This window comes from Neopelma chrysocephalum, unplaced genomic scaffold (assembly GCF_003984885.1).
Source record: "Neopelma chrysocephalum unplaced genomic scaffold, ASM398488v2 Primary Assembly neopelma1_201, whole genome shotgun sequence".
Taxonomy (NCBI): domain Eukaryota; kingdom Metazoa; phylum Chordata; class Aves; order Passeriformes; family Pipridae; genus Neopelma; species Neopelma chrysocephalum.
Genome location: NW_020897863.1, coordinates 464238 through 489006, shown reverse-complemented (window position 1 = coordinate 489006; position 24769 = coordinate 464238). Strand labels below are relative to the sequence as shown.

General features: G+C 57.7%; 1 protein-coding gene across 1 annotated transcript; it reads right to left on the bottom strand.

Annotated features, from left to right (window-relative positions):
* Positions 1-1747: 1747 nt before the first annotated feature.
* Positions 1748-24401, bottom strand: ATP8B3 (ATPase phospholipid transporting 8B3). The gene is made up of 28 exons (XM_027703061.1): positions 24322-24401; positions 20981-21055; positions 20209-20300; positions 19563-19676; positions 18516-18614; positions 17993-18054; positions 17366-17438; positions 17201-17271; positions 16094-16176; positions 15050-15208; positions 14521-14609; positions 13974-14167; positions 13117-13325; positions 11853-11887; positions 11368-11515; positions 10480-10668; positions 9732-9844; positions 9235-9399; positions 8640-8751; positions 8132-8207; positions 7580-7721; positions 6918-7185; positions 5593-5816; positions 4677-4760; positions 4151-4390; positions 3820-3958; positions 3427-3557; positions 1748-2789 (listed from the first exon to the last, which is right to left on the bottom strand). Exons 2-28 carry the CDS (start codon positions 21033-21035, stop codon positions 2478-2480), a joined length of 3678 nt encoding a protein of 1225 aa, XP_027558862.1. The 5' UTR covers positions 21036-21055; positions 24322-24401; the 3' UTR covers positions 1748-2477.
* Between the last annotated feature and the right edge of the window lie 368 nt (positions 24402-24769).

The following is a 24769-nucleotide window of genomic DNA, read 5'->3' as shown; positions in this document are numbered from 1 at the left end:
GCCCGGAGATGGGGTTGGACCCGCGGGCGCTGCCACGTGGAATCCGGTTCCTCTCGTGTCTTTTTCTTCGGGGTGTTTTTAAAGAGAGGAAATGAAAAATGCAAAGAAGAGATATTGAGTTTTAGTGTGGGGTTTTTGTTTGGTTGGTTGGTTTTGGTTTTGGTTTTTCTTTTTTTCCCCCTTCACTTTTTAAAGGAAAGGAAGAGCTCAGACAGAATTAACCCACAGCCTCGGGTCTGCCAGCCCAGCCCCTCTCCAGAAAACGTTGCTCATTTTTCTGTATAGCAATAGGTGACACTTGCCCTCACCCCACACGGTCTGAGGGCCACACATCTCTGAGTTTTTAAATTACTTTTTCCTTCTAATTCAATTAATTTAATTTTTTTTTTTTTTGCTGCTGCTGCTGCTGCTTCATTGTTACTCTCATGGGATGGGTTTTACTCTACAGCAAAATGCAATTGTTACTCCTCTGTGTCTTGCAACTATATTTGTTTAAGCTATTTACAAAGGTTAAAAAAGAAAAAAAAATAAAAAAGAGTCTTATGTGTCAGGCACTTTATCCAAACTGTGCTCTGTGCTCTGGAGTTTGTTCCTTGTTCTTTGCAATGACTCATGCAGGGGAAGTTATCAGGAAATTTAACTCCAGCCTGTCAACAGGTTTTAAAAGAGAGAAAAAAATTAATCTCTATTTGTTCATCCTCTACTGGTCATGACTGTGTTGTGTATTTCTGCAGCTTTCTGTTTCTTCAATAAATTATTTTCTAGTCATTCACCCTGGCGTATGTGTGTGTCCCACAGCGATGGCGGGGTCACTTCCCTCCTGATGGCCTATTTTAACCACCTCAGCTCCTCTCTCCTAAACCTGCCCTGGTAGCACCAGGATGGAGATTTGGGGATCGTGCCCAGGCAGCTGGGAAAAGTTTCTCCCAGTTTTCCACCTCTTGGTTGCAGGGGTGAGAGCTTTCCTAGAGGAAAGACTTTTATTTCTTGGCACCGTCCAGACCCTTCTGGCCAGAGCCCAAGGAAAACACTTTAATTCTCACAAACTCAGTGCAGACGAGGCCAAAGCACTTGTTAAACAAACCCATCGAGTCATGTGTGCTGCAGGCAGGGCCAAGTCCCCGTGGCTGATTTAATTTGGTGTCATTTTACCCAAATGTCTTGTCCTCCTGTGCATTTTACCACGGCACGAGCGCCAGTGACACACACACAGAGCGACCACAGGACCTTTCCGTGCAGCTTTTGCCCTTCGTGGCGTAGCAGAGATTTACAGGAGAGGAGAGAAAAGCTAAAATCCTTTATTTTAAAAAATTAGAACAATAAAAAGGGTGACCCAGTCACCAGTCAGTTGTTCACACACAACTTCTCCAGCAGAATGTGCAGGAATGTGCCCCGTGCCCGGTGGGCAGAGCTGACCCACGGCCCCTCAGTGCTTCAACCTCCCCCAGGAGTTCTTTTTGGGGCTTTGCAGAGGCCATAGCCTGTGGCCACAAGTTGTCCCCAAAGGGGGAAGGGTGTGGAGATGGCACAGAGTGCCCCTTGTGCAGGGATGGCAAAGGCAAGGAGGTGGGAATGGTGGGAATAGTGGGAATGGTGGGGAGGGACGAGGAGAGGCTGCAGGAGCCTGGTTTGGCAGGAGGAGGAAAACCTGCAGGGGATCCATCAACCACACATGGATCCTCCTCCAGGAATTAGGGGGCGTTTCAAAATCCCACTGCTCAAGCCTGAGCAACCTGGGCTGGTGGGAGGAGTCCCTGCCCCTGGCAGGGGGTGGAGAGAGACGAGCTTTAAGATCTTCCAACCCCAATCACTCAGGCATTCTGTGATTGTGTGGTCTGTGGGGCTGATGCTCGTGAAAGCCACGTGGTAGAAACCAGCCCCGTGTGGGGAACACGAGACAAAGGTCTTTGTGCAGCCGCTGCAGCTCAGCCCACGCTGGGGGTGAGCAGGGTGAGGGGCTTCACCCACCACCCACCAGGGCATTTAATTAATTCAGAGGTGGGATAATGACTCCGGGGCAGCCCCCTTGCTGTCTGTGGCCCCAGCCAGGAGCAGGATCAGCCTCAGCCAGGAGGAAGGCCTGGCTCTGGGGGGCTCAGCAGAGGGGAGGGGGCCGAGGTGCCAGCCAGAGGGTCACAGGGTGAGGGGACCAGCCTGGTGGCAGCAGTCAGTGGCTTTCACAGCTTGGCAGCCTCCTGCCAAGCCCATGCACACACTGGGTGGGGGTGACCTCAGAGGTCCCTTCCAGCCCTGATGGAGTGATTCTGTGAGGTGGAGCCACTGCAGGACACAGCCCAGGGCTCAGTCCCCACAGCAGCCCCCCCAGGCTGGGCCAGCCCCTCTGCAGCCACGGGGGCTGCAAACCCATCAAATAAGACTAAAAGGTGGCCCAGAAGAGGAGATACCCAGCCAGCTGTGTGCCTTTGACACTCCTCCCCTGGCCCAGCAGGGTGGGAGGTCGGTGCCAGCCAGGGCAGCTACACTGAGGGGCTGGGGGGGGGTGACACGGCCGGGGTCCCCTCTGGGATGGTGCTGCGGGTGGCCCTGGCCCTCAGGCTGTCCCCAGGGCTGGCCCTGGCCCTCAGGCTGTCCCCAGGGCTGGCCTTGGCTTGCAAGCTGTCCCCAGGGCTGGCCCTGGCCCTCAGGCTGTCCCCCCTGGTGATGAGCCCAGCGTAGCCCTCCTGGTGGGAGAAGGCGTAGCTGGAGCGGCGGCAGAAGGAGCCCCGAGGGACGTGGGCCTTCAGCTCCACCGAGGGCTCTGGCTCCTTCTTGGCCTTCAAGTGGATCTTCTGCAAGGAGTGGGGGAGATCAGGGCTGAGGACACCTCCCAGGTGAGCCCTCACCCCGAGGGGGGACATGCAGGGAGCACAGGGGCACCTCCACACGGTTTGGCTCCCAGCTCCAGCACGACCTGATTTTGGGGATGGTGGGTGGAATGAGGAATGTGGGGACTCTCCCAAGGGTCTGCAGAGCTCATGGAGCTCTGGAGCACAATCTCAACCCCTGCACCCCTCTGGGACTCTTTGTAGCACTGGGAAGGTATAACCCATGACCCAGGTGGGGATGAGCTCTACCAAGGCTGGGGTGGTACCAAGACCTCCAGCAGACCCCAGAGCCTCGGGGGAGGTCCTGGAGGCCAGTTCCTTACTCCAGCCAAAAGCAGACCTTCTCCAAGAGCTGGGGCAGGTCTCTTTGCCCAGGGCCTCCTGCTGGGCCCTGGAATAATCTGGGAAGAGGGCCCTGGAGTCAGAGTTGGGCGCCAGTGTCATGAAAGACCACCACGACTGGTGCCAGCACGGAAAGGTGACATGTCCCACCACTACAATCCAGGCTTCCTGGGGAACCTCACCCTTCCCATCAGCAATCCCAGACACCAACAGCAGTGGGAGGCAGCCCCTCCCCATGCCAGCCCCTCCCAGCCCTCACCTGCTGGGTGGTGGCTTTGCCCACGGTGGCACGGAACGCGTGGACGGTGAGTGAGGGGAGGGTGTTCACCACCAGGGACAGCAGGACCACCAGCAGCACGTAGGGGTCAGTGAAGGCATTCCAGCTGGCATCTGTCAGCACGAGAATTTGGGGGGGGTTGCTTGAGTAGGGAAGGTGGAGAGGACAGAGGGACAGGAGCCCACCCGTGGAGGTGCTGAGGGCTCTAAAGAAAAGATGACACCTGAACTGGAGTCAAATATCAAGATGGCAAGATTGGGAAGTGGCAAAAAGGAGATGATCCACAGGGTGGGAAACAGGTCGTAGCACCAAGGCCAGGCTGGGCTGTCCTGGCTGGGGAAGGGAAGGACTGTGGGCAGCCCCAGGGCAGCTCACCTGGGAAGGAGAAGATGGCAGGGGCTATCCTGAAGGCATCAATACTTTGGGTCAGGAAGGAGAAGAGGCAGAAGAACAGCAGGCTGGCTGTGACCATCAGGAAGGACAACACTGTCCAGAACCTGGTGTCCAGGACGATCTGGGGGGACAAGGGCAGAGCACACAGTGTCTCACGGGGGCTGCAGTGGCCCTTTTGTCCCAGATTCCTCCTCCATCCCAGAGTGGTCACCCCCCAGCCACGAAGCTGCTGGGGAAGGTGTCAGAGCCCAGAGCTGCAGACCCTAAACATCTGCTGTGGGGACGGGCTGGGGAGGAGCAGCCCCTTGCTCACCTCCACGAGGACCGAGAGCAGCGCCGACACGGCCACGGTGACGGAGAAGGACTCGTAGTCCCCGACAACTTTGCTGCCAACGTGGTCCTCGAAGGCCCAGAGGGCGATGTAGAAGCTGGTGAGTGAAGTGCCGACCCCGTGCAGGAGGGTGACCCCGAAAACGCGGTAGTTGAAGAGCTCGTCCTGCTGCCCAGTCACGTAGAGCTCCGGGAACTCCAGGCTCTTCTTGGCACTCACGTCCTGCCAGGAGGGCACCGGGCATCACAGAGGGGATGCAGGGATTGGGGGAGCAGGATGGGGCCACCCCACCCCACACACCCCCTGGGGGAGCTGCAGGGGGTCCCTCTCCCAGTGGCTTTGGGGTGGTGGGGAACAGGCACCCCGGGACTGGTGAGCTCCACGTGCCCCTCGAGCTGCCAGTGCCACACCAAGGGTGGTGCAGATGGGGTGCAAGGACTGCCAGGCTCATTCCCACCCCCCAGGGATGCAGCCTCTGGGCACAGGGATGAGCTCAGCAAATCCATACCTGCTCCAGGAGGCCCACGGACAGCACGGGGTAGGAAGTGTAGAAAATGTTGTAGAGTGCAAGGAACCAGCCCTCAAACAGGGGCTGGAAGGGAAGAGGAAGCAGCTGTGAGCTCGGAGGTGCTTTGGAAAGGCTCAGAAAGGAAGCCCAAGCCCCAGGGGTGAGTCCAAGAGACACATCCAAACATGGAAATTCCCACGGGCTTGGCCCAGGTTCTGCATCAGCCCCACGTTGTCTGTGGGGCTGTGGTGGAGGTGGAGGTGGGGGCTGGAGCCCTGCAGTGCTGCCCAAGTGCCACCGATGGCCCCTGGGAGAAAAGCTCCTGTTCTGGAGGAAACCACGTGGGATCTTTCCCTGTGTCTGACCAAGACTGAGCTGCAGCTCACAAGGACATCCCGAACCTCCGCAGGGTGCTTCTCCCAGTCCAGCCAGGTAAGAAGTGGACAACCAGTTACAGCTCACCCAGGCAACCCCAAAAAATCAGACATGGTAAGGGAGACAGAGGACCAGGGTGGTGACACTGTGGTGAAGCTTTTTTGCAAGACACAGGAGGCACCTCTGACAGTGTGTGTAGTAGTAGTAGTACAGTGTGTGTGGTCCTGGTTGAAAAAGTGTATGAGGCAAAACTAAGAAAATGTAACAGGGTTTGTTCTTTGACTGGATCTTGCTGGGTTTACCCTCTTAGTTCTAGACTTGCCATATACTAAAAATGCATAGAGTTGTTTACATTGGAAAGGACCTTTAAAGATGACCTAGTACAACCTTTCCATCACAGGCAGGGACACCTTGCACTAGATCAGGTCGTTCCAAGCCCTGTCCAACCTGGCCTTGAACACTTTCTTTGGTGGAGTGTCCACCAGGCATCGTCCCCGCAGGGGATCCTGGGTGACCCCCCCAAAACCTCTGCAGCCCTCACCTGGGCCGTGAATCCGCTGTGGAAGGCGAACCAGACCTGGGCCATGAGTCCAGCGAAGGTCTTGTAGAAGAAGAGGCGCAGGAACTTGCAGATGCGCAGGTAGGCCCAGCGGCCGTGCACGAGCAGCAGGCGCTGCAGGTGGCAGAACTGGGCCAGGGCGTAGTCGCTGCATTGCACGGCCTGCAGCCCCTCCAGCCCGCTGATCCCCACCCCGATATCTGCAGCTGAGAGAGGGAAATGCACATGGGGAGGTTTTTTGGGGGCTGGATTTCCCCGCTGATCCCCACCCCGCTGTGGCTGGGAGGGGAAAATGCACGTGGGGAGGGTTTTGGGGAGCTGGGGGTTTGATTTCCCTGCTGATCCCCACCCCGATGTCCACAGCTGAGGGTGTGAAATGCATGTGGGGAGGTTTTTGGGGAGCTAGGGGCTGGATTTCCCTGCTGATCCCCACCCCAATGTCTGTGGCTGGGGGGTAAAATGCACATGGGGAGGGTTTTGGGGAGCTGGGGGCTTGATTTCCCTGCTGATCCCCACCTCGATATCCGCGGCTGAGGGTGTGAAACACACGTGGGGAGGTTTTTGGGGGTTTGATTTCCCCACTGATCCCCACCCCGATGTCTGCGGCTGAGGGGGAGAACGCACGTGGGGAGGGTTTTGGGGAGCTAGAGGCTGGATTTCCTGCTGATCCCCACCCCGACGTCCACGGCTGAGGGGGTAAAACACACATGGGGAGGTTTTTGGGGGCTGGATTTCCCTGCTGATCCCCACCCCAATGTCTGTGGCTGAGAGGGTGAAACGCACGTGAGGAAGGTTTGGGGGAGCTGGGGGTTTGATTTCCCTGCTGATCCCCACCCTGATGTCCATGGCTGAGGGGGTAAAACACACATGGGGAGGTTTTTGGGGAGCTGAGGGCTTGATTTCCCCAGGCTTGAGGGGAGAGGGTGAACCCAACAGTGATGGGCAAAGGGAATAAACCCCCCGTATCCCACGGGGAGTGACATTCCAGGCACGGTTGGGCAGGCAAAGAGCACAGCCCCACATCAGGGCTGCTGGGGAGGGACAGGGATGTCTCTGCCCACGCTGGGGCTGGAAGTTTCATCCAGGTTCATCCCTGGTGCCAAAAGCAAGGGGTCCACCCTGCTCTTGTCCTGGGCTGGTCTCTGTCCTGTGCCTCTCACTCCCCTCCCAGCACAGCAACGTGGGGAACCGGTCGGGGGGGTTCCCCCCACCTCGAAGGGGAGGGTGAGAGGGTGGAGATGGCAGATTGGGTACCACCAGTGGGACACAGCAGCCAAACCCCCCCTTCCCCCTGCCCAGTGACTCACTTTTGATCATGTTGACGTCGTTGGCCCCGTCCCCAATGGCCAGGGTGACGGCCTTCTTGTGCTTCTTCACCAGCTGCACGATGAGGGCCTTCTGCTTGGGGGTCACCCTGCAGCAGATCACTGCCTGGCAGCTGGTGGCCAAGTCCACAAAGGCCTTCTCCACCAGGCTCCCCTGCTCCTGGCACCCCACGGTCCTGCCACGGGGCAGCCACTGCCACGGCCACCCCTTCTTCTCCTTCAGCACCTCTCCCGTGTGCAGGATTTTGTCCTTAGGGGAGAGCACGCGTGGCTGGGACCTCACCCCCACAGCCTTCAGAGCGTGGGGGCCCCCAGCTCTTAAATCTTGTAAATACCACAAAAAAGTGGCTCTGGTTTTCTCCAAGTTTGCCACGCAGCAGACACAGTGACCACGGGACCAGTATGTCCCAGTATGGCCAGAAGAGTACGTGATGGACACCTGGCCTGTGCCATCCCAGAGGACTTGGTTGGGCAGGTGTGGTGTTCCCCTCTCCACTCTTCATTCCCCAGCCCTAAATGGGCTTTTCCCACCCCTTGGGCAGGAGGGATGTCACGTCCTCCACATGCTGGTGCCACCCAGGGCAGAAACAACCCTCTGGCAGCACAGGCAGGGAGCAGAGAGGAGCATCCAGGTACCACCTTACCAGGAAGTCCCCGCTGATGATGATGGCTCTCCTCCTGTGGCACGAAGCCCCTGGGCACTGCTGGGACAGGGGGCTGCTGCCTGGGGCTTCCCCACTGCCACTGAGGTTGTTGTTGCTCGCCCAGTAAGCCTGGAGGATCTCACTGTGTGAGGAAGGGGTGGTTGGAGCTGAGCTGAGGACACCAGGCAGGAACTGAGACCCACAGCGGGCCTTTGGCATCTCAGAGCCAGGGAGGTGGGACTGGTACCCAGTGGTGGGAACAGGGGGGCAGAGAGGGCACCCCAAGGGCTCACTGATATCAGAAATCAGCCTCTCTGCCTGTGGCTGGAGAGAAGCTTGAACCCTTCCTGCTCCAAGCCTGCCAAGGAGGAGCTGCTGTGACAGAGGGGGAAGCCTGGGAAAGCCTCGGCAGGTGGGACCATGGACACGCAGACTGGGACAGGGGAGCAGAAGCATCTCTGGCTGAGTTCAGCTCTGCCTCCCCTGCCCTGGTTCCTGTGCCCTCAGGTGTCCTGTGCAGGGACAGTGAACCAGGAGGTCACGGTTCCTCACCTGATCTCCTTCTCCTCCAGGATCTCCGTGTCGTCCGTCAGCAGTTTGCAGGCGTAGCCGATGTTCATGGCAGTCTCTGCAACACACGGGGTCAGTGGTGCTTCTCCCCCCACCCCAGGCCACCCCCAGCCCTCGGGCCCAGCAGCTGCTGGGGGCTCTGCTCCAGCCCCAGCCATCCCAGCGGGGGCTTCTCCTGTCTCAGTTTTCCATGGGCAACCTGGTCCGTGGGAGACCTGATCCCAGTGAGACTCTGCTGTTGTATGAAGGGAGCATCATAACCCAGTTCCTTCCCACTCCTAGGGTCCCTTTTCCTCTCTGGTCACAGAACCAACTGGGTTGGAAAAGACCTCTGAGGTCATCGAGTCCAACCTTTGACCCAACACCACCTTGTCTACTCGACCATGGCACTGATGCCACATCCAGCCTGTCCTTAAACACCTCCAGGGACAGTCCTGGGGAGGGGAGGAGCTGAAATGTGTTTGTGGGGTCTGTGGCTGCCTCCACTGACCTCGTTTGTCTCCTGTCAGCACCCACACTTTGATGTTGCCCAGTTTCAGCAGCTGGATGGTCTCAGGGACTCCATCCTGCAGCTTGTCCTCGATGGCCGTGGCCCCGAGCAGCTGGAGGGAGGGAGAATGGGTGTCATGGCTTGGGGCAGGGCAAGATGTGGAGCTGGGAATTACCCCTGGATGAAGGAGAGTGAATGGATGCCATGGCACAGAGCAGGGCAAGATATGGAGCTGGGAATCACCCCTGGATGAAGGAGGGAGAATGGGTGTCATGGCTTGGGGCAGGGCAAGAGAAGGAGCTGGGAATTACCCCTGGATGGAGGGTGAATGGATGCCATGGCACAGAGCAGGGCAAGAGAAGGAGCTGGGAATTACCTCCGGATCCAGCCAGCAGCCCTTGCTGTGGGTGGACATGACCCAACAGGTACCTACCCCAGTGTCTATGGACACAGAGTCACACCTGGGGTGGAACTCCACCTGTCCTCCCACTCAGGGGGTGGGTGTTGGGCTGGACACTTCACCCCCTCATCCCAGAGAGCCGAATCCCACCCTCCTGCCCTCTGGGGTTCCTCCCAGCCCGTGTCCTCCTCCCACCTGCAGGTTCTGCTCCATCTCCTCGTACAGCCTGTCCAGCTCCTGGGCACGGCCCTGCAGCAGCACGGCGGCCTCGTGGTGCCTCCTGCCCCACTCCTGGTACTCGGCCTTGCTCACCTCCCTGCTGGCCAGGCACAGCGTCCTCAGGGTCTCCTCTGCAAAGAGCTGCAGGGAGGAGACATCAGGACTCCCCACGGTAACCATGGGCAGAGCCAGGGACACTCCAGGGCCTGAGGGTCTCTCTCTGGGCTCTGACTCCCTCTCCCATCCTAAAGCACCCCCATGAGCATCCTTGCAATGCAGCTGGTCCGTGCAGAACACCAGAGGTGGGTTTGATGCCCTCCTACCCCCCGTCCCACAAGCGGGTGAGGCTCCTAGAGCGGAGGGAAGAAAGTACCGAAATCCGGAAGCCAGAGGGAGAAAGAGCAGCGAGGGAGACTCCGGGACACCCATCCCAAAGGCAGCAGGAGGGAGAGCAGAGCTGGCGTGGGACTCACATCCAGGGCCCTCTCGGTGAAGGCCTCGCTGCGGCCCCGTCTCCGCAGCCGCTCCAGGATGACGGTGTCGGCTCCCTTGGTGTAGAGCCGGATGCTGCCCTGGGGGTCTCGCACTGGGAGGGAGGGGAAGCACAGCTCAGGTCCCCTCAGAGACAGCTCCCACCCACCAACCCTGAACAGTGGCCCCGCTGACCCCTGTTGTCCCCCAGAAGGCACCGCAGGGCTCGCTGGTGCTTTTCCATCAAAAGCACAGGAATTTCCTGGGGCCTCCATTGCCACGAGGCAGGATCAGGCCTCAAGGACTGTCAGTTCCTCACACACCTCCTCTGAGCCCTGGATTTACTCGTTTTGTCTTGGCTGCTCAAACCCTTCTCAGATGCCTTCACTGATGTACCAGGTGAGTAAACCCACAGGGATGACCAGGGTGACCCTCGGGAGCCCCAGTGCCAGTTTTGGTCACAGAATCATAGAACCATTTTGGTTGGAAAAGACCTCTGAGATCACCGAGTCCAACCCATGACCCAACACCACTGTGGCAACCAGACCATGGCACTGATGCCACATCCAGTCTGTCCTTAAACACCTCCAGGGATGGTGCCTTCACCCCCTCCCTGGGCAGCCCATTCCAATGCTCAGTCACCCCAGTGCTCAATCACATCCATCCCAGTGCCATCCCTTGTGGGGCTGAGTGTGGAAGGGACCCTCCATGTGCCCACAGGGGCTCCCTGAGACCCCTCAGCCCCCTCACCCAGGACAGACATCCTCTTGCGGTCGCTGTTGAAGTCCAGCATGGCCAGCACTTGGTAGGTCCTCGTCCTCCCCAGCTCACTGATGGTGATGGTGTCCTGTGTTCGGGCCAGAAACATGTACCCCAAGCTCCTGGCTGCCAACACCAGGGCTTCCTCATCTGGGGAGGCTGCCTGGTAAACCAGCTGGCCTGCAGAAAGGTGGGGAGGTTGGACATGGAGACTTCCAGGCAGACAGTGCCTGGGCTTCTTGTCCAGCACCAACATGAGTGGTGGAAATCCCAAAGTCCAAGATGACAGGCCAGGGAAACTCAGTCCTACTTGTCTCTTCTGGAGAAGGACTTTGGGCAAGGGCCTGGAGGGACAGGACAAGGGGGAATGGCTTCCCACTGCCAGAGGGCAGGGTTAGATGGGATATTGGTAAGGAATTCTTGGCTGTGAGGGTGGGGAGGCCCTGGCACAGGTTTCCCAGAGCAGCTGTGGCTGCCCCATCCCTGGAAGTGTCCAAGGCCAGGTTGGACGGGGCTTGGAGCCACCTGGGCTAGTGGAAGGTGTCCCTGCCCATGGCAGGGGGTGGGACTGGATGGGCTTTAATGTCCCTCCCAACCCAAACCAGTCTGGGATTCCATGATCTCTTCCACTCATTGCCCCAGACAGGACAAGCATCCAGATAGGGACAGATTGTCCCCCTGTGCTTCTCTTCCCCCTGGTGAGTTTTAAAACCCACCCAAAGGCACATGTCCATGACAAAGGGACAGTGACACGAGCCACCCCTGGGCTCTCACCCCCTCTACTCCCCACAGCTGAGCTCTGCTGGGCTCTGCAAAGAGCCACCACGGCCTCGGTGCCCCGAGGGGCAGCTCGACCCCGCTCCGAGCACATCAACCCACCGCCCCTCTCCTCCACCATGACCGTGTGGCACAGGGCCAGCAGCCTCAGGAACTCCCTCAGCACAGGGTCACTGTCCCTCCGGGCGGCTTCCAACAGCATCACGTCCACCTTCTGCTCCCCGTGGTGGTCCCAGGCCGACCCCGACCCCTGCGGGAGGCACAGGCAGGATGGAGGTGGAGATGGGGCACAGGGGATGTGACACAGAGAGGCTGAGCTGGCCCAGACCTGGGTCAGAGCCTGAGCCAGCTCTGCACTGCCCACACCCCGAGTGTGAACAGGTTGGGAATGAAAAAACCAAAAAACCAGAGCTGTGTTATCTCTAAACCCCCTTTCCCTGTCCTTCCCTGGCAGCTGAGGACGGGCAGGGATCATTGCCTGCTCCAGCCTGAGGGAGCACAGGCCACTCTCAGAACCCAGGACACACAGGGCTGTGGTGACACTTGGTGTGACACCCCGTGTTCCGGGGCAGGGGGGAATTACTCACTGGTGGCTGTTTGTTCTCATGGCCTGTGCCTGGACCTGCCAAAATAAAAACACTTCAGTTAATTGGGAGAGGCACCAGCGGGGCTTGGAGCAGCTTCTCCAGGGGGATTCCTGCTCCTGGGGACCAACAAACGCCCAAAGGGCAGAGCTTTGGGATCGGTGTCAGGCTCCACTGGGATATCCAGGTCTGATCTTTCTGGCTTTTGAACTGCTCAGACTTTTGACACGATTTTAATGTTAAAAACTCAGTTCTACTTCCCCCTGCATTTCCTGGGAGATTGGCCAGAGGCTGCCAGGATCAGGGAGATGCTGCTCCACGAGGTGCAACCTGACACATCAGGGAGGGCAAAACTGGGGTTATTCCTGCTTTAAAACTTTGCTAGATTTTTGTTTCCCCTTCCTTTTTTCTTTTATCACTGTCCATTTGTCTCAAGCACCTGAGACAAATTTTCCCTTACCTCAAGAAGAAGAGCTCCATGCTAAAGCTCTGGCTCACTCCACCCACTAAATTTCACTGATTAAGCACCAAGACAGCTCCCAAAAATGAGCCAAGAGCTCAAGTAAGTATAGCAAGAAGAACAGAAGGGACTTGGCAATTTTCAAGTTTTTAAGGGGAAAACCAGGCAGAGTCATTAAAAATAACAATTAAAAAAATTAAAAGAAAAAGAAAAATGAAGGGCAATTTCACACATTCACTCTAGTTAAACAACTTAAATGGAATGATGATTTCTTTGCCTCCTCCATAGGTCACCTGAAAGCCTCCAAGTGCCCAGATTTGGAAACCAAGCAGGAGATTCACCAGAAAATGATGCAAAGACGAAAAGCAACATCTCCTTTTATCCATGAGACCTTAACAGAAAATAAAAATCCATGGGATTCTCTGGCCTGCCTGGAGCTGATGATTCCAGGTGGGATCCACCTCACCCAGGCTCTGTGTTTGCAGCTGTGCTGGGCTCCTACCCCAGGCTCCCTTTTTTATCAGGGGAAACCTCACTGATCTCAGCTGAGTTTGGGCCATGAAACCTCCCCACTGCCAGAGGGCAGAACCGTGCCCTGATTCCACGTGCTGGGAACACCAGGCCAGTGGGACCTTGGCTGTGGTGGGACATCAGAACAAGCTGAATCCCTGCAGCATCATCTGTCTCTGTGCTGGACCACCAACACCACTCCACGTGCCCTGAGCTTCCTGGGCAGGCAGGAGGAGTGGGAAGAACCATTTCCAGGCCCACATGAGCCCCTCCAAACTCGCTCCCAGCCCAGGTTACCGTAGATGGTGCCGTTGACGCAGCACTTCTTGAAGGTCATGATGTTCTGTGTCAGGGTGCCGGTCTTGTCTGAGAAGATGTACTCGATCTGGCCGAGCTGGTCGTTGAGGCTGGTGCTCCTGGCCTTGGCTGGGATGTCCTTCACAGCATAATACATCTCCAGGTCCCAGTTGATAAAGAAGCTGTTCACCAGGTAGATGAATTCCAGCCTGGGGAGAGAAAAACAGGGAGAGGGAGACTGTGTTCCTCACATCCCAGGGGCACCCGGGGACCTGACCTGGGAAGGAAGGGCAGGGGGGAACTCCCCACCTGGATCTGATTGCTCTGGGCTGGGGGAGACAAGAGGGTTTTTGATGCTCAGGGCCAGGTTTCCAGAAGGTTCATCACCCACCCAGGCAGCTGGGCTCCCCTCTGGAATTCTGGCCCTTGATGACAGAATTCACAGATCTGGAGATTCAGTGAAGGGCCAGAAAGTTTGGAAACTGCTTTTTTTTCCAGCACAAACTGTGATCGTTGCCTGCTCACAGCAACTGTGCCCTTCTCTCCCCCACCATGGGAAGCAGCACCTTCACCAGCCTCCCCCTTGGCCTGCCAGTGATTCCCAACATCAGAGCAAGCCTTGGATCTCTATCCTGGTTTTCCTCTGGGAATACCTCAAAGCATGTTTGTAGGGTACACACCCCACCCACCCTTCCCTTCTCCTGGATAAGGGAACACATGGGAACGAGGTGCCCCAGGCCACACCCTGACCTTCAGTGCAGCCCCAGTTTGGGGCTGTGACCCCAGTGGCACGTGGTGGGCGAGGGCAGGGGGAGGGGTCCCGAGCCCCGGTCACCTCCCAGCTCTGTGATCCTTACGTGATGTACATGGACATGGGGATGATGACGCTGAGGAGGATGGTGAAGCCCCAGAAGGTGAGGAAGGCCTGCTGGGCAGGGCTGCTGTTCCTGTAGACAGCAGACAGGTAGCTGTGCTTCTCCTGGAACGTCCTGGCCCAGAACCCAGAGGCAACGGCGAGGCCGAGGGATGTGACCAACAGCAGCAGGAAGATCTGGGGAGGGAAAACGGGATGGAAACGTCCCAGGATGGGAATGTCCCGGGATGAGAACATCCCACCACAAGAGGCCACCACTTTTCTAGGACCAATGTTGCTTTGAGCACCCTGGTCCAGTGGAAGGTGCCCCTGCCCATGGCAAGGGGTTGGAATGAGATGGGCTTTAAGGTCCCTTCCAACCCGAACCATTCTCTGATTCTATGAACGTGTCAAACTTAAGATATTTTAGGCAAAATATTGCAAGCTGAAGAAAATCAGCATCACCCAAGCAAGCAGCCTCTCCTGAGGAGTTTTGTGAGCAGCCCCAGGAGGCTGGTGGAGCAGGGCAGAGGTGTTGGCACCACACTCACCATGACCACCAGCCGGTCCATCATGCTGTCCAGCTTGGTTTTCTTCCGCTTGATCTTCCCGCAGTTCCTCATGATTTTGGAATCAAATCCTGGACAGGGAATGTTTGAGAAGTAAAAACACAAGTTCACAGCCCCTTAGAAGGTTGACTTGCAGCTGAGTGAGGGGGGTTTCCTCCACAGCAGCATCTCCCCTCCTCTGAAGGCTTTGGAGGACCACGGTCCGAGCAGTGCTGCTGACACCACATCTCCCCTCATGGCCAAACCCTCAGTGCCTCGACCTACAAAGTGCAGAGGGCCCAGGGCGTGGTGCAGGTGAGATATCACCTGGCAGAGGTTTGATGCCACCACACCGTGTCCCTGCCAGTGAGCCCAGCACCAGCGAGGCTCAGGACAAACATCTGGGGCTTGGCTGAGGCAGCAGCTCCTCCACCTTGTCTCTGCTGGGAACGGGACCTGCTGGTGCCAGAAGTGCTTGGGCAGCTTAAGATCGTGGTTGTTTTGTACCCCTGTGTCCCAGGGGTGCTCTCACCCGCGTAGATCACCAGCCCGTGGCAGACGTCGGTGTTGCGGATCCTGCAGCCCCTCAGCAGGATCCTCTCGCTGTCCAGGGAATGGGTCTCTCCCCTCCACTCCAGGGTGCCCGTGAAGCTGTGCATGCGGCTGTTGGGCTCCTCACAGGTCACCCTCCCTGCAGGAGAGGGCACAGATCAGGGGCAAGCAAAAGGACCTTCCTTAGCCCCTCCAAAGAGGGCTCTGGGGGCCTCTTGGGGAGATTCAGGCTTTGCCAGGGCATCTCTTGGGATGCAGCTGCAGGAGTGCCAATAATGCCTCTGCCAACTCCTGCAGTCTCTAGTGCCATAATAGACAGTGCCAAGGCAGAGGGCTTGGCTTTAGAAAACATGATGCTGCACTGGCAGGCCTTCAGCTGAGTCTCAAGGCTCTCAAAATTAAGGCACTTTCTCCTTTTCCAGCTTAAATTCCCAGGAATGAGTGTGGGATACAGCTGCAGAAATTGGAAGTCTGCTGTAGCTTTGACTTTCCAACACAGCTTGTCCAGTATAATTTTCTCCATCCTCCTCACATCAGAGACAGTGAACCTGTACTGGCTTGTCTGAACTAAGTCAGTGATTCTGGTGCCTTCACAGCCCAGCCAAAGCAGCCAAGTGGAGCTGATTTGGAGGCTCAAATTCGGGTGAGGCTGGAAGTGCTGGGAGGTCACTCAGTGCAGGATCTGCACTGGGATATGAACTAGAGGAGGTACCAACACAACACCCCCAGAGCCTCTGAGAGGGGAGACTGAACCCTGGGGAGGAGCAGAGGAAGAACAGCCCAGGGCCTGAGCTCAGGTTTGGGAAGCAATGTCTTGGTTCTAAGTGGGAAAATCAAGGGGAAGGTGCAGAACCCTGATGGACCCATCACAGAGCCACTCAGCTGGGGAGGCACCTCCACCCAAGGTCTTTGTCTCCTGGCAGGTGGAAGGAATTGATGCGTGGACTGATGGGGACAAGGGATCGGGGATCACTTCCCAAGGCTGAACCCATCCCATCCCAGTGGGATGGTCCTGGAGACTCACCATCAAAGGCAGCCATGCTCTCCTCGCTCCCCAGCTCCTGGTGGGTGACCAGAAGGGCTTGCCTGAACTTCAGGTTTGTTTCCCTGTGAACAAGAGCCAGGGAAGGGAAAATAAAACAACCCTGTGGGGTGACAGAGCCGTTAATCCTGCTGTGAGAGCCGTGGGACAGAGGTGGCCATTAATTATCAGGTGATTACAGGAGTGATGGCAATGAAATGCCAGATGGGGACTTATTGTGCCAGACTTGGGGCACCTGTGCGGGAAGAGCCCTGGCCTGGGGTTCCTGCCTTTAAATCATCCTGCAGATGGAGGTGGGAGGGAGCCACTGTCCTCATGGGAGGGACTGAGACATGGAGACACGGCCACAAGCCGCTCTGTGGAAACCTCTCGAGAGGTTTTGGACTCCCATTTTCAAAATCCGGGGCTCAAATCCCATTTCTAGGGCGCCTGTGGGTTTGGGGTTTGGGAGGATCCCCCATATGCTTTAGTTTCTGCTGAGCCCTCACGGGGTGTCCATCGCTGGGGGGTCCCCAAGACTGGGGACTTCAGCCTCTGCCCCTCTCCCCCCATGGCCACGGAGTGCCCTGTCTGCTTCTCACTGCATAGCCATGATGTCCCCTGTCCCCTCCTCACTGCATGGCCACAGTGTCCCCTGTCCCCTCCTCACTCCATGGCCACAGGGTGCCCTGTCCCCTCCTCCCCATGACCACAATGTCCCCTGTCCCCTCCTCACTCCATGGCCGTGGTGTCCCCTGTCCCCTCCTCCAAGGCCATGGCCATAGTGTCCCCTGTCCCCTCCTCACTCCATGGCCACAGGATCCCCTGTCCCCTCCTCAATTCATGGCCACAGTGTCCCCTGTCCCCTCCTCACTCCATGGCCATGGTGTCTCCTGTCCCCTCCTCCCCAATGGCCACAATGTCCCCTGTCCCCTCCTCAATCCATGGCCATGGTGTCTCCTGTCCCCTCCTCCCTGCACGGCCACAGTGTCCCCTGTCCCCTTCTCACTCCATGGCCACAGGATCCCCTGTCCCCTCCTCCCCCATGGCCACAATGTCCCCTCTCCCCTCCTCCCTGCACGACCACAGTGTCCCCTGTCCCCTCCTCACCCGTCGATGTCCGCCGTCTCCACGTAGCACAGGCTGCTGGGCTCGGAGCTGCACAGCAGGAGCACGTCAGCCTTGAGGAGCCCAAAGGAGGAGAGAGGAGCTGGGTGAGCCCCTTCCTGCTCATCAACAACCCCCCGCCCCGCGCCCAGCCAGCCCCGGGCTCACCGGGACGACGCTGTCCTTGCGCAGCCGGACAATGTCCCCGACGCGGATGTCGCGCCACCTCTGCCGCTGGAACCTGCGGGAGATTTGGGGAGGGGAGCAAATGTTTGTCCCTGCAGAGCGGTGGGTTGGAGGCCCTGGGTGTTTCTGCCCATGCCTGCCCCAGATTCCTGCTGGAATGGGGTCTCCAGGTTCCTGTGCTGCAGGAGTGAGGGATGGCTGAGCACTGAGGGTGGCACAGGAGCCATCTGTCACACCCACAGGTGACAGGGACTTTCAGCCCTCTGGGCACAGGGGGGAGAAGTTCATCCTTCCCTGGACCAGTGCTGAGCAGGGACACGACTCTGTGGGTTAGATATGGTGACCTGGAGGGGTTCTGTGGCCAAGGAAACCCTGCTGCCAGCACAGCCCAGGGGGTCTCTCCTAGACCTCTTGTCCATGACCAGAATGGGATCGTCCCTACGGGGGAACAGCTGGACCAGCAGCAGATTTGGGAGCCCATGGGAGTGTGCAGGGCCAGGGACAGTCCCACCAAAACCCTTCCCAGCTGCTCAAGGATTCTCAGCCCTTCGGATGATCCATCATTCCACAGCGTGGAAAACACGGGCACAGCTCCCCACAGCCCCTCACCTCTTCCCACACAGGATTTCACAGGGTCTGCTGTTGATGTTCCTGTCGCTTTGGTGACGGCCCTGCACAGAGGGGAGAGGGAGAGAGGCCAAAGGAAAGGGATGGGCCATGCCAGGCTCCCCTGTCCCAAAACACAACCCCCTCAATGCCACCACCTGCCTCCTCAGCCCCAGGGCAGGACCTGCGTTCTGAGGTATCAGAAGTTGTGTTCTCATTAATAAAAGGGCTGAACCCCCGCCCAGGTGCTTCTGGGGACCAGCCTGGCAATGCAGCCAGTGGTTAAGGTGTTAAAGATGACAGAAATGGGGGTCTAGACCCCCCAAAAAAGCACCCAGCTGGTCACATCCTTCCCAAGGGAGGATACAAAGCATTGTGGATGTGGTGCAGCTGTTGTTACCTCAAGAACTGTGGACAACAGCAACTCCTGAGCTTCTCAGCTCACCTCACAGCAAGGGGCCCCTCTCTGCTCCTGTCCCCCAAGGCTCACATCCCACATCCCACCCCACATTCCCCCCCCACTCACGATGTCATCGATCAGGTCCCGCAGGCCCCGGATGACGAGGAGGCAGCTCAGGGGGAACAGCAGAGTGTACCAGGGCACCGTGGAGATCTCAGGGAAGGTCTAGAGGAGGAGAATGTTACACCACTGACACGACTTTCACCCCACCTTGGGACACTCATGGTGACCGAGGAACCCCCTCACTCCCCAGCCAGGGCCTGAGGGCGGCAGGGACCCGCCTGGGAACCATCAGATCAACATCTCTGTCTGCAGAGACCTGGATTGCTGGATTCCCACCTCTTTTTGAAGGGAAATGTGTGAAATGTGTCGTGAGTCTCTGGAGGGTTGGATTTATATTTTGGTCATCTGTGTGAGCTCTGGCTGCATCCAAGCCCAATGAATGTCACAGAATCACAGGATGGTTTGGGTTGGAAGGGACCTTAAAGCCCATCCAGTGCCACCCCCTGCCATGGGCAGGGACACCTTCCACCAGCCCAGGTGGCTCCAAGCCCCGTCCAACCTGGCCTTGGACACTTCCAGGGATCCAGGGGCAGCCACAGCTGCTCTGGGAATTCCATTCCAGTCCCTCCCCCCCCTCACAGCCAAAAATTGCTTCCCAATATCCCATCTCACCCTGCCCTCTGGCACTGGGAAGCCATTCCCCCTGTCCTGTCCCTCCATCCCTTGTCCCCAGTCCCTCTCCAGCTCTCCTGGAGCCCCTTTAGGCCCTGCAAGGGGCTCTCAGGTCTCCCTGGATCCTTCTCTTCTCCAGGTGAACCCCCCCAGCTCTCCCAGCCTGGCTCCAGAGCAGAGGGGCTCCAGCCCTTGGAGCAGCTCCGTGGCCCCCTCTGGACTCTCTCCAGCAGCTCCACATCCCACTGACATTGGGGAAATTTAATTTAAAGTAACCAAAGAACATGGGTTGAACCCCTCAGAGTTCATGAAAGACACTGGACACCACGGAAAAGCAACACCCTTGGAAACCTTTTAGACCCAAGTTCCCCCCTCTAAAGTCCAGAGAACCCTCCCCTGGCAGACACCTCTCCCACACCCCCCTGGTGTCCTTGTCACCTGCAGGAGGATGACGAAGACGAAGTAGACGTTGGCCATCCTGTGGAACTGCTCGTAGAGGTTCAGGGGCAGGAAGGTGAGCAGGTTGTACTTGGCTGTTTTGATGGCATTGCCCTGCAGGGGAAAGGCAGGTCACAAATCAAGGATCTGCTTTAAGAATCCCCAAAACTTTCTGGTGTTTGTGGGACTTTTCATGGGGTAAGAGGTGCCTTAAAAAATAACCGAGGCCATGGGAAAAAAAAAAAGGGATTTATTAGAGCAAAGGGCCACATAAATTCAAAACAAAATAGTTTCTTTCTGATCATCTAAAACCCAGCTGACTGACCCCGAACAGATGGTCATTATTTAGCTAAAATAAAAAAAAAATTTAAAAAATGTGGTTTTGTTCAATTAAAACTTTTTGAAGAATCTTTTTATTTGACCGTCAGACTGAAAAGTTTCCTTCACACAGTTCTGGTCCTTGCCTGACAGTTTTAGTGGCACCTGAGAGGGAGGGAGCAGGTCCTCACTAAGGGCTATGGATGGGACTCTTCACCCCACTGGAGACCCCTCTGGACCACCTCTGCCACGTCCTCCCAAACCACCACAGGCTCAGGAGTGAGGGGCTGGGTGAGGGAATGGCCCAGGCTGGGCTGGGCTGGCTCACCCTGTACTTCTTCCTGCTCAGGCAGAAGGCAAATTTCTTCTTGGACTGTGCGTGGTACCGTCGGTCGTTGGCCCTCACCTGCCACGTGAAGGCTGGGAAAGCAAGAGGACACCCCCAGCTCCCACCAGAGCCAGGGCATCCCCCAGCTCCCACCAGAGCCAGGACAACCCCCAGCTCCCACCAGAGCCAGGACAACCCCCAGCTCCCACCAGAGCCAGACCCTGAGCTCCTCCCAGAGGGCACCAGGACCACTGATGGTCCCACTGGGCTCGTGGTGACCCACTGGTGGGGTGGGAATTCCAGTTTGAGGGGTGCTGCTGGAGGCACAGCTGGGACAGGGCTGGGGGACAGGGACAGGGCAGGAGACCAGAAGCTTCCAGAGGTGCAGGACCACTGGCAAACACACCCCACCCCCCGAGCCTCAGGCTCACCCTTTGGGCTCAGGGTTTGGTTTATCAAGGGACTGCAGGATGAGTCCCCCCAAGCACAGTCTGTTCTGAAGTCCTGCCTGTTCCTCTCCTGATTTCATCTTTGCCATCCCAAATTTTGCCATCCCGATGTTTTGCTGTCCCAGATTTTAACATCCCAATATTTCACAGACCCTGCCAAGCAGGAGACATCCCAGCCGTGCTCCCAATGCCTTCCCCATGGCCGGACGTTCCATCCTCACCTCAGATCTGCCTCTTCCCCACCTGTCCCATGCTCGAATTTCTCACAAACCATCTAAAAAAGATAAAGATAAAAGCCCCAACCCCCCCGGTTGCACACTGACCTGGCAGCTCCTTCTTCCCACGTGGGCAGCCTGTGGCCAGGTCCTGCTCAGCCATGGTGGCCCCAGTGCCAGGAGCTGGGAACAAGGACGACCCCGGAGGTGTGAAATGCTGAGCAAGGACAGCAGGATCCCACCAGGATCCCTCCCAAAGCTGGACCCTCTCCAGGGCAGGACACCACGCAGAGAGGACACCATTCCCAGCAGCCTTCACCCAGTCCCGGCTGCCTGTGACAGTTCAAAGGTAGTTCTGGGGAACTGAGGAAGTTCTGGGGAATCATTGGAAGCCGTGGGTGAGACTGGAGCTCTCCCTGTCCTGCCATCACAGCCCAGCACCCTTCAGGCACAGGGAGCAGCCACCTCCATCAATGACAACATTTCCCTGAGCTCGGTGACCTTCCTGCAGGGATGGTGGGGAAGATTAATTAATGTTTGTGAAGAGCTTTGTGATCCTTACATGAAAGGAGCCAGTGAGGGATAAAGCATTAATTACCTTATTATTAAATAATCCCACCAGAAGTCTGTCCCTGCCATTATTGCTTATCCCACTCCTTTGATCAGCACTTTTTTCCCCGTTCTTTTACTGAAGTATCTCCTTCCCTCTTGCTCCTCCTGGATATTGGTTTGCCCCAACACACTCACAGGTGCCACCAGTTGGACATCCATCCTCATCCCAGGTCACCTCATCCTGGCTCCCATCCCAGCTCCAAGAGACCCTGAACTCCAACATGGGCAGCACCTCGGCCCCTGCAGCCCAGAAAAACCTTGGATCCACGACATCATCCCTCTTTACCACCAAGGACTCGGTGTGTGCCACTGTCCCTGGGTCCTAAATGACACCTGAGCTTGGTTTGGTTTGGAAGGGACCTTAAAGCTCATCCAGTGTCACCCCCTGCCATAGGCAGGGACACCTTCCACTAGACCAGGTTGCTCCTTTGATCCAACCTGGCCTTGGACACTTCCAGGGATGGGGCATCACAGCTTCCCTGGGCAAGTTTCACCCCCAATATTTGGGGCCTGTCCTTGTTTTCCAGGACAGCTGAGCAGGAAGGAGCTGCTGTGTGTGCTGGGACACTCCTGCTACATCTCACAGCTCCCACTACCACTTGTCCCACAGATAGGAGGGAGTGGGAAGCACAGGGGTGCCTGGAGGAATGAGATTCCCCCCAGGAGGAAAGCCCACAGAAGCCCCTTGGTGCCCTCATTGGCCCTTCCCACTTTGTTGAGGCAAAATAGGATTTGGCCCAGGGTCAGGTGCAAATCTCCACATCTTCCTCCCTGCTGTGACCCCACTGGTGCCCTTGTCCCAGGGGCACTGTCAGCTGGGGACACCTTTCCCTGCAGACAGACTGTCCTGGGCTGGATCTGGTTGGAAAGGGCCACAGGGGGCACAACAAATCCCTCCCTCCCCAGTTCCTGGCAGGCACATTTCCCTGCCTCCTCCTGGCAGAGGGATGGGCTCCCCTGGCCACAGCAGGAACCTCCTCTTCAGGGGCCATAAATGGGATCCAGGCTCAGTGGGAACACCTGCTCCATGGAGAGCATCCAACAGGAGACAAGAGGAACCTCAGGGTGTCCAGTCACCTGCTCCCAGCCCTCCCAGCCAGCCAGTGCCCCTTGGTTTGTCCTGGTGGAGGTGACAATCCCTTCCCTGACCCCAGCCCTGGGAGTGTCCAAGGCCAGGCTGGATGGAGCTTGGATCACCCTGGTCTGGTGGAAGGTGTCCCTGCCCGTGGCAGGGGGTTGGAACCAGCTGAACTCCCTCCCAACCCAAACCATTCCAAAGTTCTAACCAGGAGCACTTAGGGCAGAGCCAGGGGTGGCAGCTGGGGTGAGCCCTGAGCCTGGACCTCCTGTCAAGCTTGTGATGATGAGGCAGGTCCGGATTCAAGCTTGGAAGTCCACAGTCAGGATGACAAAGGAGACAAAGGGCAGGGTGAGAGGGTGAGACAGAGCCCATCCTTTGGGACAGGACAGCCCCAAGGGGCAGGGACAGGGCTGGGCCCATGGCCAGGCACGGGCATGTGGCCAAGCTGGACACAGACCCACCTACCTGAGGGCTTGGTCCAGAACCGACCCCTGGGCTGAGCTTCCCAAACCCACAGAGATGGGTGAGGGGTCCCAGCGAGGCTGCTCAGGGCCATTAACTCCTGTTCATGCCCTCAGGGTCCTGGCCCTCAGCATCTCCTGACCTGGCTCCCTTCTCCAGGACACCAGCACTAGAGGTGAGGCTGGCACTGATCAGTGGCAAGGGGTTTTCCTGGGCTCTCTCCTTCCAGATCAGTAACAGTGGTCAAAGGATCAGACTCTGCTCTGCTTCTCACCGAGACACACGTCAAGACCTGGGTTTGTCTGTGGTTGTCCTGGTGCCCCCTGTGCTCAGGATCTGGCCTGGAGCTGATGATCCATCACATCCCCACTGTGCCTGGCATCTCTGAGCCCCATTGTACCCAGCAAGGCTCCAGAGTGTCCCTGTTCCCAAACAGTGCCAAACAAAAGTGTGTTTGGCTTATTAAGCACCTGCACTTGGCAGATGTGGGACACTCCAGGGGCTGAGAGCCCTGCAAAGGCAGCCGGGAAAAAAATGCCTCTTGTGGGGCCCGGAGCAGGGGGAAAGGGAGGGGAAAAGGGTGATCTAAAGCACTTGAAAAATAATTTCAGGGAGGTGTCCAAGAAACCTCGGTTCCGAGAAAGCTCTGGACAAACCTCACTCCTCGCCTCAGTAATTAGAAATAAAACCTGCACTCTGGGGAGGCAGGAACAGGCTGGGAGTGGGTGCCAGGGCCCCCTGCCAGCCCCAGACGTGTGGGCCCATGGCCAGACCCTGCACTGGCCCTGTCCTGGGGTTTCCCAGGACATCCTCTGACCACTGCCCCACACCTTGGAGCCCAGCAGTGATTTCCCAACCCATGGGCTGTTCCACCAACCCAACACCGGGATGATCCAGCTGGTCCATCCAGCCCGGCAGGGAATGTCTCATCCTGCCAATCCCTGAGGTTTCCAGCTGCAGAGCAGCCCCACGGTGCTGCTGGGTGCTAACAGGACCCGAAGCAGGGCTTCCTCCCCCCAGCAGTGCAGTTCTGGGCTGTTGGGGGTTTGCAGGGCTGAACAAAAATCAGGTTTAAGCAGGGCCGGGCGTTGAGCCACGAGGGTTTGGCCCAGGCTGGGGAAACACGCGGAGATTTATGTCCCTCACTGATCCGACCCCGCTGCCACGGGGCTCCTGGGGCCGTGCTGTTCCTGAAAGCACCGGATCAATGTGGGGCTGTTGCCCAGTGCAGGAATTAGTTGGGTCCCCTGGGAGAGCCCGGGAGATCCGGCACAGCCGGGGGGTCCCTGCTCACCTCTGTGCCCTCCTACTCCTTCCCAGGCAAAAACCAGGAGGGATGGGACCAGCCTGACCCTCGTCCCTTTCCCGGTGCTGGCACAGGATCCCATGACCATCCCTGTGAGCGCTGCTGTTGTTTACCTCATCCCAGTGTCCCGTGGGACCCCCTCACCGCCAACCCCGCTCCAGCAGCGCCCCGGGCCATCCCCTGTCACCCATCGCGACATCCGACAGTGACAGCGACACAGGACACGCCGAGCAGGTGGGTGGGTGCCTCCCCCCGCCCTCGTCACGCCGGAAACGCCCCCGCGCTTCGGTGCATCACGGCTCATTAAAAGCCTCTCGGGGTTTATTTCCCCACTCCGAGGACGTGCCCGAGCCGTGAGTTTCCCTCCGCTCGCCCTGTTTTTCCGCCCGCTTTGATGTGGTTTCAGGTGAAAAGGCGGCCCCGCCAATCCCAAAAT

Coding starts and splice junctions, on each gene's coding strand:
- ATP8B3 (XM_027703061.1), bottom strand. CDS start 21,035: ATGGCTGAGCAGGACCTGGCCACAGGCTGCCCACGTGGGAAGAAGGAG. Junction 15,209..16,093: donor GAGCATGGCTGCCTTTGATG/GTGAGTCTCCAG, acceptor CCTCTCCTGCAG/GGAGGGTGACCTGTGAGGAG. Junction 9,400..9,731: donor TCACCGAGAGGGCCCTGGAT/GTGAGTCCCACG, acceptor TCCTCCCTGCAG/CTCTTTGCAGAGGAGACCCT.